Here is a 13402-nt window from a genome sequence, read left to right as displayed (position 1 = left end):
CCTCTGCCCATTCAATTCTATTTGCCATGATGTAAGAAAGGCTGGATACACTGCCTTGCTGCACCAGCTGGGTGTATCCTGACATCTCTCTAGGGTGTTAGAGATGGATGGGCCCCTGGAGAGCATCCTCCGCGTTTTACAAAGGAGCCAGCTCAGAGGGTGGTTTAGAACGGAGCCCCCGGGGCCCTGTGTGTCTGCACGCCATGCTGAGTATCCCTGGTCCCCGTGTCGTTGCAGGAAAGCCGCACTTCAGGTCAGCATGAATGACGGCCTCTCCTTCATCTCCAGTTCTGTCATCATCACCACCACACACTGCGTAAGTCCCTGCCTTTCCCTTGACCGAGAACATCACTGTCATCCTCATCTCCCTGGCGAGTTTTTTCCAGTTCTGCATTCTGTTAACTGAGCTTTGACTCTGGCACTGCGAGGCCAGCCTTTGGCCACCTCAGGGGCTGTACACATGTCAGGAGTGTATCAGGAAGGCCTGTGCCTCCCAGGTTCCCCGTTTCTGTTACTAAAAGTGAGACCTGGACACACTGGCATGACCAGACGGTACGATGGGGCCAGGGCCTGTGCAGTATGGAGTGGGGATGCCTAGATGGACTGGGTTTAAGAGAAAATGCACAGAAGGAAGTGGCACAGTATATACAGAAAACCCATCTTAGGGAGTTTTTCCTCTAAAAGGAAGCAGGGGGGAGGTGGGTGGTGCAGTAGCTGAAGGAAGAGGTGGAGTAAAAAGAGAGGCTTTTATTTAGAATTGGAAAAGTTGCCACTTGTTAATATGCTTGTGAAAATAATCCAGGGGAAAATGGAAAATTCATGAAGTGGGAGAGAAGGGGAAGGGACCTTGGCCCACAGGGGTAGTGAGGCAGAGGGCAGACTGTATCCTCTGCCAGCTCCTCCGATGCCCCATCTCTGGGTCCTTCATGGAAGGTAGTATTCATTTCTGGCTACCATGAGATCACCTGGAAAGCTTTTTAAAAATATGGCTTCCCTGACCAACTGGGACAAAGTCTGTGCAGCGGGCCCCAGCTTTGGTGGGTTCAGAGTCCCCTTGGGAGTTCTCTTGTGCAACTATGGCTGGGAACCCCTGGGTTTATGAGGTTGCTCCCACTGTCAGTGTCTTGGAGCTCAGCCCGTCAGAGAGCAGTCAGGGCTTCGTTAGCTCATATACAGACCTCAGCTCCTAATATGAACATTTCCAAAAGGATCTTTGTTGAATATTCAGTTTCTATTCTACCAAATGCACTTTTCCCATGAGATTGCTCTGCATGCTAAGTCACTTCAGTTGTGTCTGACTCTTTGCAACCCTATGGACTATGGCCCACCAGGCTCCTCTATCCTTGGGGACATGCCCTCCTCCAGGGGATCTTCCCAAGCCAGGGACTGAACCTGTGCCTCTTATGTCTCCTGCATTGGCAGGCAAATTGGAGACTTCTTTACCACTAGCACCACCTGGGAAGATCACTCTAGAGACTAGCATTTTTTGACCTGCTGGCCAACTTAGACAGGTACCTTAGTTACTTTCCAGCTGGCCTTTGGAGGGCATGTCGTTAGAATCCCTCAGTGATTGGGGTTTGTGTCCTTAACACTATCCAGGTGGATGAGGGAGAGCAGTCAGGCCCTGGAGCTGGACAAGATAAACATGAATTGTTTCCTGGAGGAGCAGGAGGCCAGGCCTCACAAGGGACGATGCACCCAGCTTCCCCAGTTGTCCCTCCTCCTCCTCTCCCCCCACACATATACAGTCCATCATATGTTAGAAGCCACTCAGCTTTCTTGACAGCTGGGTAAACCAATGCAGTGGGTACAGACAACGAAAAAGTTCCACTTGACCAAAGTAAGAGCCTAGCGTCATCACAGAGTCGTGTCAGACTTGTCACCCCTGAGCGATGTCTGTGTGTCAGTCACACCTCAGTGGAACCTCAAATCTGGAGACCAAATCTGAAAGCTGGATGCGGGAGCAGTGACATGTCTCCAAGCATGCCCTGCCCGATGCTTTCAGAAACTGACCCTGTTGGAAACTGCCAACCTGCAGGAAATGATTAAAATACCCCAAATCTAACAACTCCATTCCAGATTCCTCCCCGTTTTGGAATGACCCAACAGTTTGGGCCTGTGTTTCTCATTATGTCTGACCGGACCAGAGAAACAGCCATGTCCTGAGTCGCGAGGGCAGGGAGGTGGGAAGGGGAAATATGTCGGAACCAAGCCTGTGGGGTGGCAGGGGCAGGACGATAAACTCAAGTCCTGGGCCTCTAAGCCAAGAAGAGAGGGTGTCCTCACTGACATAACCCAAAAGGAAAAGAACTCCCAGTCAAGTCACTCTAATATCGTCCCGACTCACTCCAGCCTCCCTTACATTTCCCATCTCCTTAATCTGAGTGCAAATCACTAAGTTTTCTGTTCAACTAACCCTTGATCACCATCACCTCATAACATCTGCATTATTCGCCTTTCACTTGAGAAGGCTACATATCTATGACAAAGTTATAAGGACCCTAAGATTTTAGATCCAGGTCCATTCACTCATTTATTCAACAAATATTCACTGATCACGCACAATGTGCCAGATGGGCACTGCCCGGGGTGCTCAGGACACGTTAGAAGACACAAAGGACAAAAATCTCTTATCTCACAGGGATGCAGGGGAGAAAGCAGACAGTGAACAATAGACATAACAAATGAATCACACTCTATGTTAGAAGTGATATAAGCTCTAGAAAAAAAAAAAAAAAGCCAAGGGCATTCCATGATGATCCAGAGGTTAGGAGTCCATGCTTTCACTGCTATGGGCCTGGGTTCAATCCCTGGTGGAGGAACTAAGATCACACAACCCATACCACCAGAAGTAAAACAAAGAAAAGAATAGAACCAAGTAAGGGAATTTGGTACTGCGTGAGTGAGTGAGTACAAATTTTAAATAGAGATACATTGAGAAGTGGCGTTTGAATAGAGACTCTGAAGTTAACTGTGAGGGAGAATTTGCGAACGGTGAGCCCCACTGCTCAGAGCCCATCACCAGGGGCAGCTGGTATATTCAAGGAAGAAAGAGGGCTGGTGATTAGTCACAAGGAGAGAGTGAGGCAAGCAGTAGGCAGTGAGGGTATGGGATGGAGAGTGGAGGGTCTTGTGAGAACTTCGGCTTTTGCAGAGGTGCAACGCAACCTGGCTTGCATTTGAAAGTTCACTCTGGCTGCTGGAATGGCCAATAGGAAGACAAGGATAGAAGGACCTTGACTGGTTAGGAGGGTTATGGCAATATTTCAGGCACAAGTGATGATGGCAACTTGACTCAGGTGGGAACAATGGTGATGAGAGAAGAGATCATAGTCAGATATGTTCCGAAGGCAAAGCTAGCATATTTCCCAAATCGTTAGACATACGGCTTGAGAGGAGAGGAATCAAGAATGGCCCCAAGGTGCAGCCACTATGGAGAACAGTATGGGGGATCCATAAAAAAACTAAAAATAGAGTTGCCATAAGATCCATCAATCCCACTCCTAGGCATATATCTAATTCAAAGGAAATATGCATTGCAATGTTAATAGCAATACCGTTTTGCAATAGCCAGGACATGGAAGCAACCTAAATTTCCATTGACAGGTGAATAAATAAATAAGATGTAATTTACATATATACAATGGAATATTAATCAGCCATGAAAAAGAATGAAATAATGCTATTGGCAGCAACAAGGACGGACCTATCGTTGTACTAGGTGAAGATTGTCATACTAAGTGAAGTAAGTAGAGGAAAACAAAGTACCATATGCTACCACTTATACGTGGAATCTAAAATATGATACAAAGAAACTTCACATAGAAAACAAACTTATGGTTCCCAAAGGGGAAAAGGGATGGGCAAGAGATAAATCAGGAGTTTGGGATTAGCAGATACAAAATGCCATATATCCAATAAATACTATATATTTAATAGATATATAACAAGGTCCTACTGTGTAGCACACAGAACTGAATTCCATATCCTATAATAAACCATAATGGAAAGAATATGAAAAAGAGTCTATATACTCATATATAAATATAACTGAATCACTGTGCTGTACACCAGAAACTAACACAACATTATAAATTAACTATACTTAAGTAAATAATTAAAAAAAAAAAAAAAAAAGAATGGTCCCAAGGGCTTTGGCCAAGGAGTAGCCCTCAGTTGACAGGAAGAAGGCTAAAGCCAGAGAGGATCTGAGGCAGAGGAGGAATCACATCAGTTTTTTGTCCACTAGTCCCGTGGCCTATGACTGAGTTATTTAGCCTCTAGGTACCTCAACTTCCTAATCTGTAAAATTAGAAGAATAATAATTTGCATCCCTTCGCAGTATGGTGAGTATTAAATGAAATGATTATGTAAAGGGCTTGGTAGAAGGCCTGGCCTGTAGTAAGTGTTCAATAAATGTTAGTTGTTATTATAGTGGAAGCTTAGTCGAAATGATGGACCTGATTGGAGATTCTTCCCAAGGAGTTGCTCCTCATTTCAGAGTCCCAGTGTAACAAAATAACTCTTTCAACACAACATGTAGTCCTGTGAGAACATGTTTGTCGCTTGATCAAACCCAAGTGATTGCAAGGGGGCAGACAAATTGGCCAAAATCATCCAGAGAAGAGGACCTATAGTGAAATATTCAACCCCAGTCCCCAACAGGTCCTGTAGAAGCACAAATTAAAAGGACTAAAGCCATCACTGGACAAATAGAGATGCAAGAGGAGTGGGTGGTCCTCCAGAATATGAAGGTCTTGGACTTCCCTTTGTTTCTTGGGCAGCTGGTTTGGAGGACAAGGTTTTTAGATCAAAAATGATCCCTTGGGTCTGAGTAAAGGGTTAGTCTTGTCAGTGCCAGTTGCAGCCTGCCCAGTCCATCCCCTGGAACCAAAAATAATTTTAAAATATGTAGTTGAACCTGTTCTTTTCTCGCTTTATTTGGTGCCCATTTGGACAACCATGTCACAAGTTTTCAAGATCTGCAATGAATAACTATTGCCTCTGCCAGGAGCAGAAATTCCATGAAGTTTTACAGGAAAGACATTTTTCCATCCAAGAACTAAAAGATTCCTATACAAATGGTAAACTTTGTTGAGCTCCATGACTATAGAAAATGGTCAAAGATCCAAAGCTCTCTCTTCCCAGCATATTTGAATACATCCCATCTCTAAGAGTCTTCACCAGCCTCCTTTTTTTTCCCCAGCTCTAGAAATAGGTTGAGAAAAATCACCAAAATGTACTGCTCTAAGGGAAATAGCAAAAAGCAATCTGTCATTTTGATAACAATGCAAGCAAATTTAGGACCTTACCAGAACTTTTTATGTAAGATTGTCTTCTTTTATGTAAATAACCTTAAAATTGTATAATTTTCCACCTGAAGTGTACAAAAACCAGAGAATCATCCAACAAGTATTTCTCAAATTCTTCCTGTGTCTCTGGTGCTCCATTTACATTTTACAAGTCGCTGTCCTTAAGGAACTTAAAATCCATTTTGAGACGTGAATCCAACAAACTCATAAAAGAGTATGTAATAAAGAACAAGGTTGTGGGAGCCAGGTGTATAAATGCTGTAGGATTTCAGAGTAGAGAAAAAGGGGAGAATCCACGAAGAGTCATGAGGGCTTCATAAAGGAGACAAAACCCAAGTGGTGATTTGAAAAATGATAATAACAGGTGAGAAGTGGAAAGTGACCTTCTGCTAAAGTGAAACCAACCTGAGCAGGACTGGATACGGCCATAAGCATAGTTTGTTCATGGTCCCTCCCAGGAAACATGACTTTTTTTTTCCCCTCTTATTTTGTATCAATATCTGGGGCCTTCTAATTGAGGTCCATCTCTCAGGTTGCCAATTACTTTCCTAGGATGTGCACTCCACACCCTTGGTCACCTGGTGATCAGCAGTGAGACCCAGCTGATGCTCTTCCCTATTAACTATTAGGATTTGATTAGTGTTGGTTTCCAGGTTGGAGAATCACAATCTTTGAAGAGGAGACCTAAAGTTAGACATAAAAGTCTAAAATCAACACTAACTCAGTGGACACCCTCTCTTTTCTCCTAATTTATATGATCAATAGCCTGGCTACAGTGGTGTGAATGTGAGCATGCTCAGTCACTCAGTCGTGTCTGACTCTTTGCAACCCCATGGACTATAGTCCACCAGGCTCCTCTGTCCATGGAATTTTCCAGGCAAGAATACTGGAGTAGGTTGCCATACCCTCCTCCTCCAGATCTTCCTGATCCAGGGATCAAACCCACGTCTCCTGTGTCTCCTGCATTGCAGGCTGATCCTTTACCCACTGAGCCACCAGGGAAGCCCCACAGTGACAAGGCTGAGTAAATCTGAAAGGACTCATGTCAGTTCCTATTCAGAGAAAATTTTTGAATTAAAATAAAAATGCAACAGACTTAACCCTAAGGCATCAAAACCAGAACAAATGCTCTATGATTACAGCATAATGGAAGAATTAAGAATAATATTGAGTCAAAAATCCTAATTTCAGGTTCTAGCCCTTCCATTTCCTACAGTGATCTTGGGCAAGTTAATCTGAGCCTGTCTCAGTGTCTGTCTTGTTGTAAAGTTTAAAAAGTGACAGCTGTGTGTTAGTTCATTGATATTCCCTCTCCTTGCCGAGTAAAAGTCTAAGGGACTATCTCATTAAAAGATTTGCTGTTCATTATTTATAAACAGCCTATTTTCCCCTGATTAAGAAGTATGCTTCCTTCTGAGTCCATGATAAGCCTGTTCCAACAGGCTGGGAAAGACTGAAGATGTTGCCTGCATAATAACGAGGGAAAGCAGCACCAGTATATTAGATCTGGTGATAAGTCAAACTGGGTTAAGCTGCAGTTTCTTCAATATTTTTTGTATAGTTGATTTATAATATTGTGCAAGTGTCAAGTGTACAGCAAAGTGATTCAGTTTTACATATATATATATAATTTTTCAAATTCTTTTCCATTATAGGTTGCTGCAAGATACGGAATATAGTACCCTGGGCTATACAGTAAATCTTGTTGTTTATCTACTTTATACATAGTGGTGTGTTCTGTTAATGTTCACTATTTTTGAAAAAAAAAGTTTTCTCAGTAAATGAATCATGGAGACTATTTAGAAGAATGAGTCAAAACAAGTATTAACTAAATTTGATGTGTCATTACCACATAGAAGATTTCTAGTATTATAATTTAAAATATGCTATCAGACCCAGCATGTCTGGAAGCGTCTTATCACAGGAGGTACCATTTCACACAGATGAGAACTGCAAGCTCAGAATTTTCTGACAGCCTAGATCCTCCAGCGTGCCCTGAGATAGCCACAACTCACTGGGGTTTGGAGCACATTTGACTTCTATATGGATGAACATAGTACCAATTTGTTTCCCAAGGGTTTTTAAATGATTTTATTCTTCAGATTTTCATGAATTGAGACAGTTCTTTTCCCAAACTAATGGGATTTTTCCCAGAAAAAGAGTGAGAAAAAATGTGTGTGTGTGCTATCAAGATCAAGATTCAGGGCAGGCTCTGGCACATGAGGATCTACAGCACAAAGCAGACAAAACCATTGCAACTGATACAGAATCTAAGTAACTACATTTGCTAAGTCCAAGGAACACAAAGATAATGCATGGGAAACAGACAAGTACTGCAAAGATTTGCAATTTGACATAAGTGCTTTAATTGAGAAATGAACAATGCCCAGTGATACGGTGAAATGGAGTGTCTGGGGAGTCAAAGAAGGATTGATTCACAAGAAAGATGATAAATTTGCTCAGGGTATGGCCTGGGTGAAGATGTGTTTGAGGCCCATGTGGCTGTGGTTAGTTGGGATAGGATGTTAGGAGAGAAGATAGAGATAACTGGGACCAGTTGGAGAAGCCTTCCTTAGTTGGAGTTTTTCTCTAGTGTTTACTTTAAGTATAATACAGAATGCTGTTTTGATGTTGAATGCCAATATCTCCTCATTTAGGAAATAAACATTTTTCATCTTCAAAAAAAGAATCTAGAGGAAAGCAGTGTCGTAGGAAAACTGTCATGGCCTGAGTTTGCCTTGGAGTACCAGAAACCAAGGGCCCTTGTGGCTCTGCTAGTAAAGAATCTGACTCCTATGCAGGAGACCTGGGTTTGATCCCTGGTTTGGGAGGATCCCCTGGAGAAGGGAAAGGCTACCCACTCCAGTATTCTGGCCTGGAGAATTCCATGGACTATATAGTCCATGAGGTCACAAAGGGTCAGACACAACTGAGCGACTTTCACTTTCACCAGAAACCAAGGCGATGGTAACTTAAATAACCTGGATGCTGCCAGTGAAGGCTGGGGTTGCACAGGCAGCCTTGGTTAGGGCTAGCTCAGAAGACAGTGTGCTGGAGCCATAGAAGAATGCTCCAGTGGCTGCAGCAAAGCGAGGCTTCAGATGGAGGTCAGGGGGCATCTTCCAACCTTGTCTGCAGAGTTCTATTCTTAGCAACTTCCTGGGTTCATTTTGTAAGTGAGTTCAATTCTGTTACTAATTGCTTTGAAATAACTTAGGAAAATAAAAATCCAGCCCAGCTTTGTAGTTGTATAACTATCTAGGTAAACAGACAGTTGGCGTGACTGCCCTTGCCAAAATTTCTTGAATTTCACCAGCCTGGTAGGGAATGAATCCAGAACCTTGTGCTGAGTGGCAATCTCGCCTTCCAACTTAATAAAAAACTAATGCTCACTCTTCAGAAAAAGTAGAAATCAGAGAAGTCATTTTTCTTCTATTTCTTTTCCAAGGTAAACAAAACAGTCCATTAATCAAAATAGGTAGCTATCTTTGAAGTAGCTAATTCATACCAGCAGCTATAAGCATGTGGGCCTCTTCATTAAGTAAAGTAGTTTAGAGAAGCAGTTGCTGATGGTTAACAGAGCCAAAGACTGGGACTGGCATGTATGAAATAGTACTATGGTCCAAGCGTTAGGGTCTCAGAAAAGCGCGTAGCCTGTCTTTGCCCTCCAGAACATACAAACTAGTTATCAAGGCAGAATACATACTCCAAGAGGTAAATGCTATATTTGGTGGTATAAAAGGTAAATATTATATTTGGGGGTGCAAAAGACAAATACCACAGGGTATCCAGAAATTCTTTGTCTATTCTAAAGACTTGTGAGCCTCCACCCAGGCCTGTGGATAAGTAAGTTGACACAAGCACTGCACACTTTGGGGAGAGTCCATTTAATGGTCCTAGCGGGTTACCAGGTTCTAACCGTAACCCTAATTCTCAATTACTTAAGAAGGCATTCATGACTTCCTGCAAAAGGGAGCTGGACAAATTCTAGAAATTCAAGAATAACGTATAGACAGCTCACGATGTACTGAGCTCAGAGTGTCTTTTTCCCAACAAGACCCTCCCCAGTTTTTATTTCTCCCCAGTTGTATTTCTCAATTACAGGAAAAAACTCATGGAGAAGACAAGTCCCTTCCAAACAACCAGTGGAGAAGGGCAGGACCAAGCCCCACACTCCAGTTTTGCTTATAGATTCTTCACCCTGACATCATTCCACTGCCTGTACAGCTCACTCCCGTGTGCACCTTTCTCCCATCTTTCTCCTTATCCATTTAGCCCCCATGTCTTCACAGAGGGTGAAGAATTCCTATCCTGGAAGAATAAGGGGTGTCAGGGTTGGAGGGGAAATAGGAGACTGACATTGCAGAGTGTTTGAATGACAAAAGATGGAGTCTGGGTGATGGGAAACCTTTCAAAGAAAGAACAAGGCAATATTTTTGGAAGATTAATTCAGCATTTGTTTATTCCAAGTCTTTTAGCAAAATATTATTTGTCTGGATGTCCCTGATTTATAATTTGGTCATTTGGAAAGGAACAGGCTCCAGTTTAGTGTTCCATTATTTGAGGTGAAAGAAACTTTGTTCCAAGAATGACCAATCCACAACCCTAGGGCTACAAGTGATTCATTAGTGTCTCATAATCAGCCCCTGAAAAAGGATGGCTGTTACTTTCTTATTGCTGTAATTATAGGTGATATGTCCTGTGAAAGATGTGGCTTAGCAAAGTACGAAGGAAAGACTTAGTTGAGGAAGAAAAGTAGGAACCATCATGGACTTTGGGATCAGATCAGTGTGGCTAAAATCCCAGGCCTTAAACAGCTGGCAGTGGTCCTAGTACAGAATAGATACCCAATGTTAGTTTCCTTAGGCTGATGTTATAGGTTCTCTAAGAATCAGTGCAGTGACAGTCTCTGACTTCTGATTGAATTAACAGGAGAATGGTATCTGAGCCTAAGGAAGTTGATAGAACCTTTCAACTTGCTGAAGGAACATCTTTCAAGTATCATATTAAATAGTAAGGACACTACAAAGGAGAACCTCAAAAAACTGAATATGTGAAAAAAGATTACCAAGTATGATAAATCATTTAGAATAATCTATAGAATTGAGACCGAAGATATAAAGATTTGACAGATATTTTCAATATTTCAAGGGCTGGGCTCTCCTGAGGTACAACTGCTTTTATTGTGTATATCTAAGGAGTAGAATGGGGCTTCCCTGGTGGTTCAGATGATAAAGAATCTGCCTACATTGTGGGAGACCCAGGTTCAATTCTTGAGTTGAGAGGATCCCCTAGAGGAGGGCATGGCAACCCACTCCAGTATTCTTGCCTGGAAAATGCCATGGACAGAGGAGCCTGGCAGGCTACAGTCCATGAGTTTACAAAGAGTGGAGTAGAATAGGCTGATGGATAGTTTGTGGCTCAGTTTTGTAAAAGGTCTTTCTGATTGGGTGCTCCGTACAGGTGGGAGTCAACTCCCCATTGTGGTTATATTCAAGTCCAGGCAACTTGATAAATTGGCAGAATTACGTAAAGGCCATTCATGCATCAGATAGGCAATTGGACTAGAAAAACTTTCAGACTTCTTCCAATGTTGAAAGTGAAATTCTAGAACTAAAAGTGATCTAGTGAAAGAGTAAGGCAAATATTATCAGTCCTAAATGGTGTAACAAATGAGCTTGGCTTTTATATTTTGAAAATAAAGGAAAGCCTTTTGTTGGTGACACTGGAGATCAGTTTCTCTTAGTGTGGTTCAAACTAGCCAACCTTTGCCTGATACAAGTGAGATTATATTTCAGACTAAAGTGAGCTTAAAGCTCCTCCCAAGAAAAATTTGTTTTCAAATAACTTCAAACACACCATCTCATTTACAAACAATTAATACACTAGTCACAAATCAGTCTCATCTATTTATTATCTGGCCTTAGGAGAGACATATATAATTCAAGGTGTGTTTTGTTTTTTTTTTTACAATATCCTAGTATTTATTACTATTATTTTAACAAGATGAGCTATGGTTTCTTGTACTGTCATTAGAAAGGCTGAAAGACCACAGGAATATCAGAATGCCAAACTCAGATGTCAGATGTTGTTTATGAACTGAAATAAAAATAGTTTGGCGGCATCTCTATTTTGATAACCCTTGTATACATAAGAATCTTTTCAAATATGTTTTGGAGGATTGTGCTGATTTGTTTTTCTTGGATGTTTGAGGAATTGACTTTCAGTATTTTTATCTCAAGGCATTTTAAAGAATGTTTGCCCTAAGTTTGAAATTTCCTTGTTTTGAGAGTAAATGAGAAAAAAAAAAAGGATTTTTCTGAATCTATACTTGAGGAAATTCAGATAAGCACATAGCAAGAAGGTAATATTTATTTTTAGAAATAAAAATTCCAAATACTAATCCATAACCAAGATAAATATATAAAGAACCAAACCCAGCAGTTGAAAAACACAGACTGATATATTGTGTTTAAAATATATTCTGCTTTATTTTATTTATAATAAAGCATGCATTCAACAAAATAAAAGGGCACAAAGGTTAAAAATAAAAGTATGAGAAAAATTATGTCAAGGGAATACCAAAATAAAGTTAATATAGCTATATTAAACTTTTTAGCTAAAAATCTTTATTGATAAAAAGAGGACCATTACATAATGTTAAAAGGAACCATTAACCTAGGAAGTATAATTCTAACCTGTACTTCATGACATATCCTCAACATATATGAGGAAAAAGCTGACCAGATTACAAAGAGAAATTGATAAATCCACCATCACAATAGGACATTTTAAAACAGTTCTCTCAGTAATTAATAGGTCAAGCAGCCAAAGGAATCAGTTCAGTTCAGTTCAGTCACTCAGTCATATCCAACTCTTTGTGACCCCATGGACTGCAGCATGCCAGGCCTCCCTGTCCATCACCAACTCCTGGAACTTGCTCAAACTCATGTCCATCAAGTTGATGATCCCATCCAACCATCTCATCCTCTGTTGTCCCCTTCTCCTCCTGCCTTCAATCTTTCCCAGCATCAGGGTCTTTTCCAGTGAGTCAGTTCTTCACATCAGGTGGCCAAAGTAATGGAGTTTCAGCTTCAGCATCAGTCCTTCCAGTAATTTCCTTTAGGATTGACAGGTTTGATCTCCTTACGTTGTCTTCTCTAACAGCACAGTTAAGAAGCATCGATTCTTGGGCTCTCAGCTTTCTCTATGGTCCAGCTCTCACATCCATATGTGACTACTGGGAAAACCATGCTTTGACTAAACGGACCTTTGTCAGCAAAGTAATGACTCTGCTTTTTAATATGCTGTCTAGGTTGGTCATAGCTTTTCTTCCAAGGAGCAAGCGTCTTTTAATTTCATGGCTGCAGTCACCATCTGCAGCGATTTAGGAGCCCAAGAAAATAAAGTCTGTCACTGTTTCCATTGTTTCCCCATCTATTTGCCGTGAAGGGATGGGACCAGATGCCATGATCTTCATTTTTTAAATGTTAAATTTTAAGCCAGCTTTTTCACTGTCCTCTTTCACTTTCATCAAGAGGCTCTTCAGTTCCTCTTCACTTTCTGCCATAAGGATGGTATCATCTGCATATCTGAGGTTATTGATATTTCTCCCGGCAATCTTGATTCCAGCTTGTGCTTCGTTCAGCCCATCATTTCGCATGATGTACTGCTGCCAAGTCGCTTCAGTCATGTCCGACTCTGTGCGACCCCATGGACTGCAGCCTACCAGGCTTCTCCATCCATGGGATTCTCCAGGCAAGAACACTGGAGTGGGTTGCCATTTCCTTCTCCAATGCATGAAAGTGGAAAGTGAAAGTGAAGTCACTCAGTCGTGTCTGACTCTTAGCGACGCCATGGACTGCAGCCTACCAGGCTCCTCCATCCATGGGATTTTTCTGGGCAACAGTACTGGAGTGGGGTGCCATTGCCTTCTCTCGATGTACTCTGCATATAAGTTAAATAAGCAGGGTGACGATATACAGCCTTGACGTACTCCTTTCCCAATTTGGAATCAGTCTGTTGTTCCATGTCCGGTTCTAACTGTTGCTTCTTGACCTGTGTACAGATTTCTCAGGAGGCAGGTAAGG

General features: G+C 41.8%; 1 protein-coding gene across 1 annotated transcript in view; it reads left to right on the top strand.

Annotated features, from left to right (window-relative positions):
* The window catches only part of ANTXR1 (anthrax toxin receptor 1), a 257202-nt gene that overhangs the window by 124070 nt on the left and 119730 nt on the right, over nucleotides 1-13402 (top strand). The window contains 1 exon segment of the mRNA XM_010845314.1: nucleotides 238-316. Within this exon segment, the coding sequence (XP_010843616.1) occupies nucleotides 238-316 (79 nt within the window).

Source organism: Bison bison, unplaced genomic scaffold (genome assembly GCF_000754665.1).
Source record: "Bison bison bison isolate TAMUID 2011002044 unplaced genomic scaffold, Bison_UMD1.0 scf7180017864215, whole genome shotgun sequence".
NCBI lineage: Eukaryota > Metazoa > Chordata > Mammalia > Artiodactyla > Bovidae > Bison > Bison bison.
Note: the sequence above shows the minus strand (reverse complement) of the source record. Positions and strands in the feature narration are given on the sequence as shown.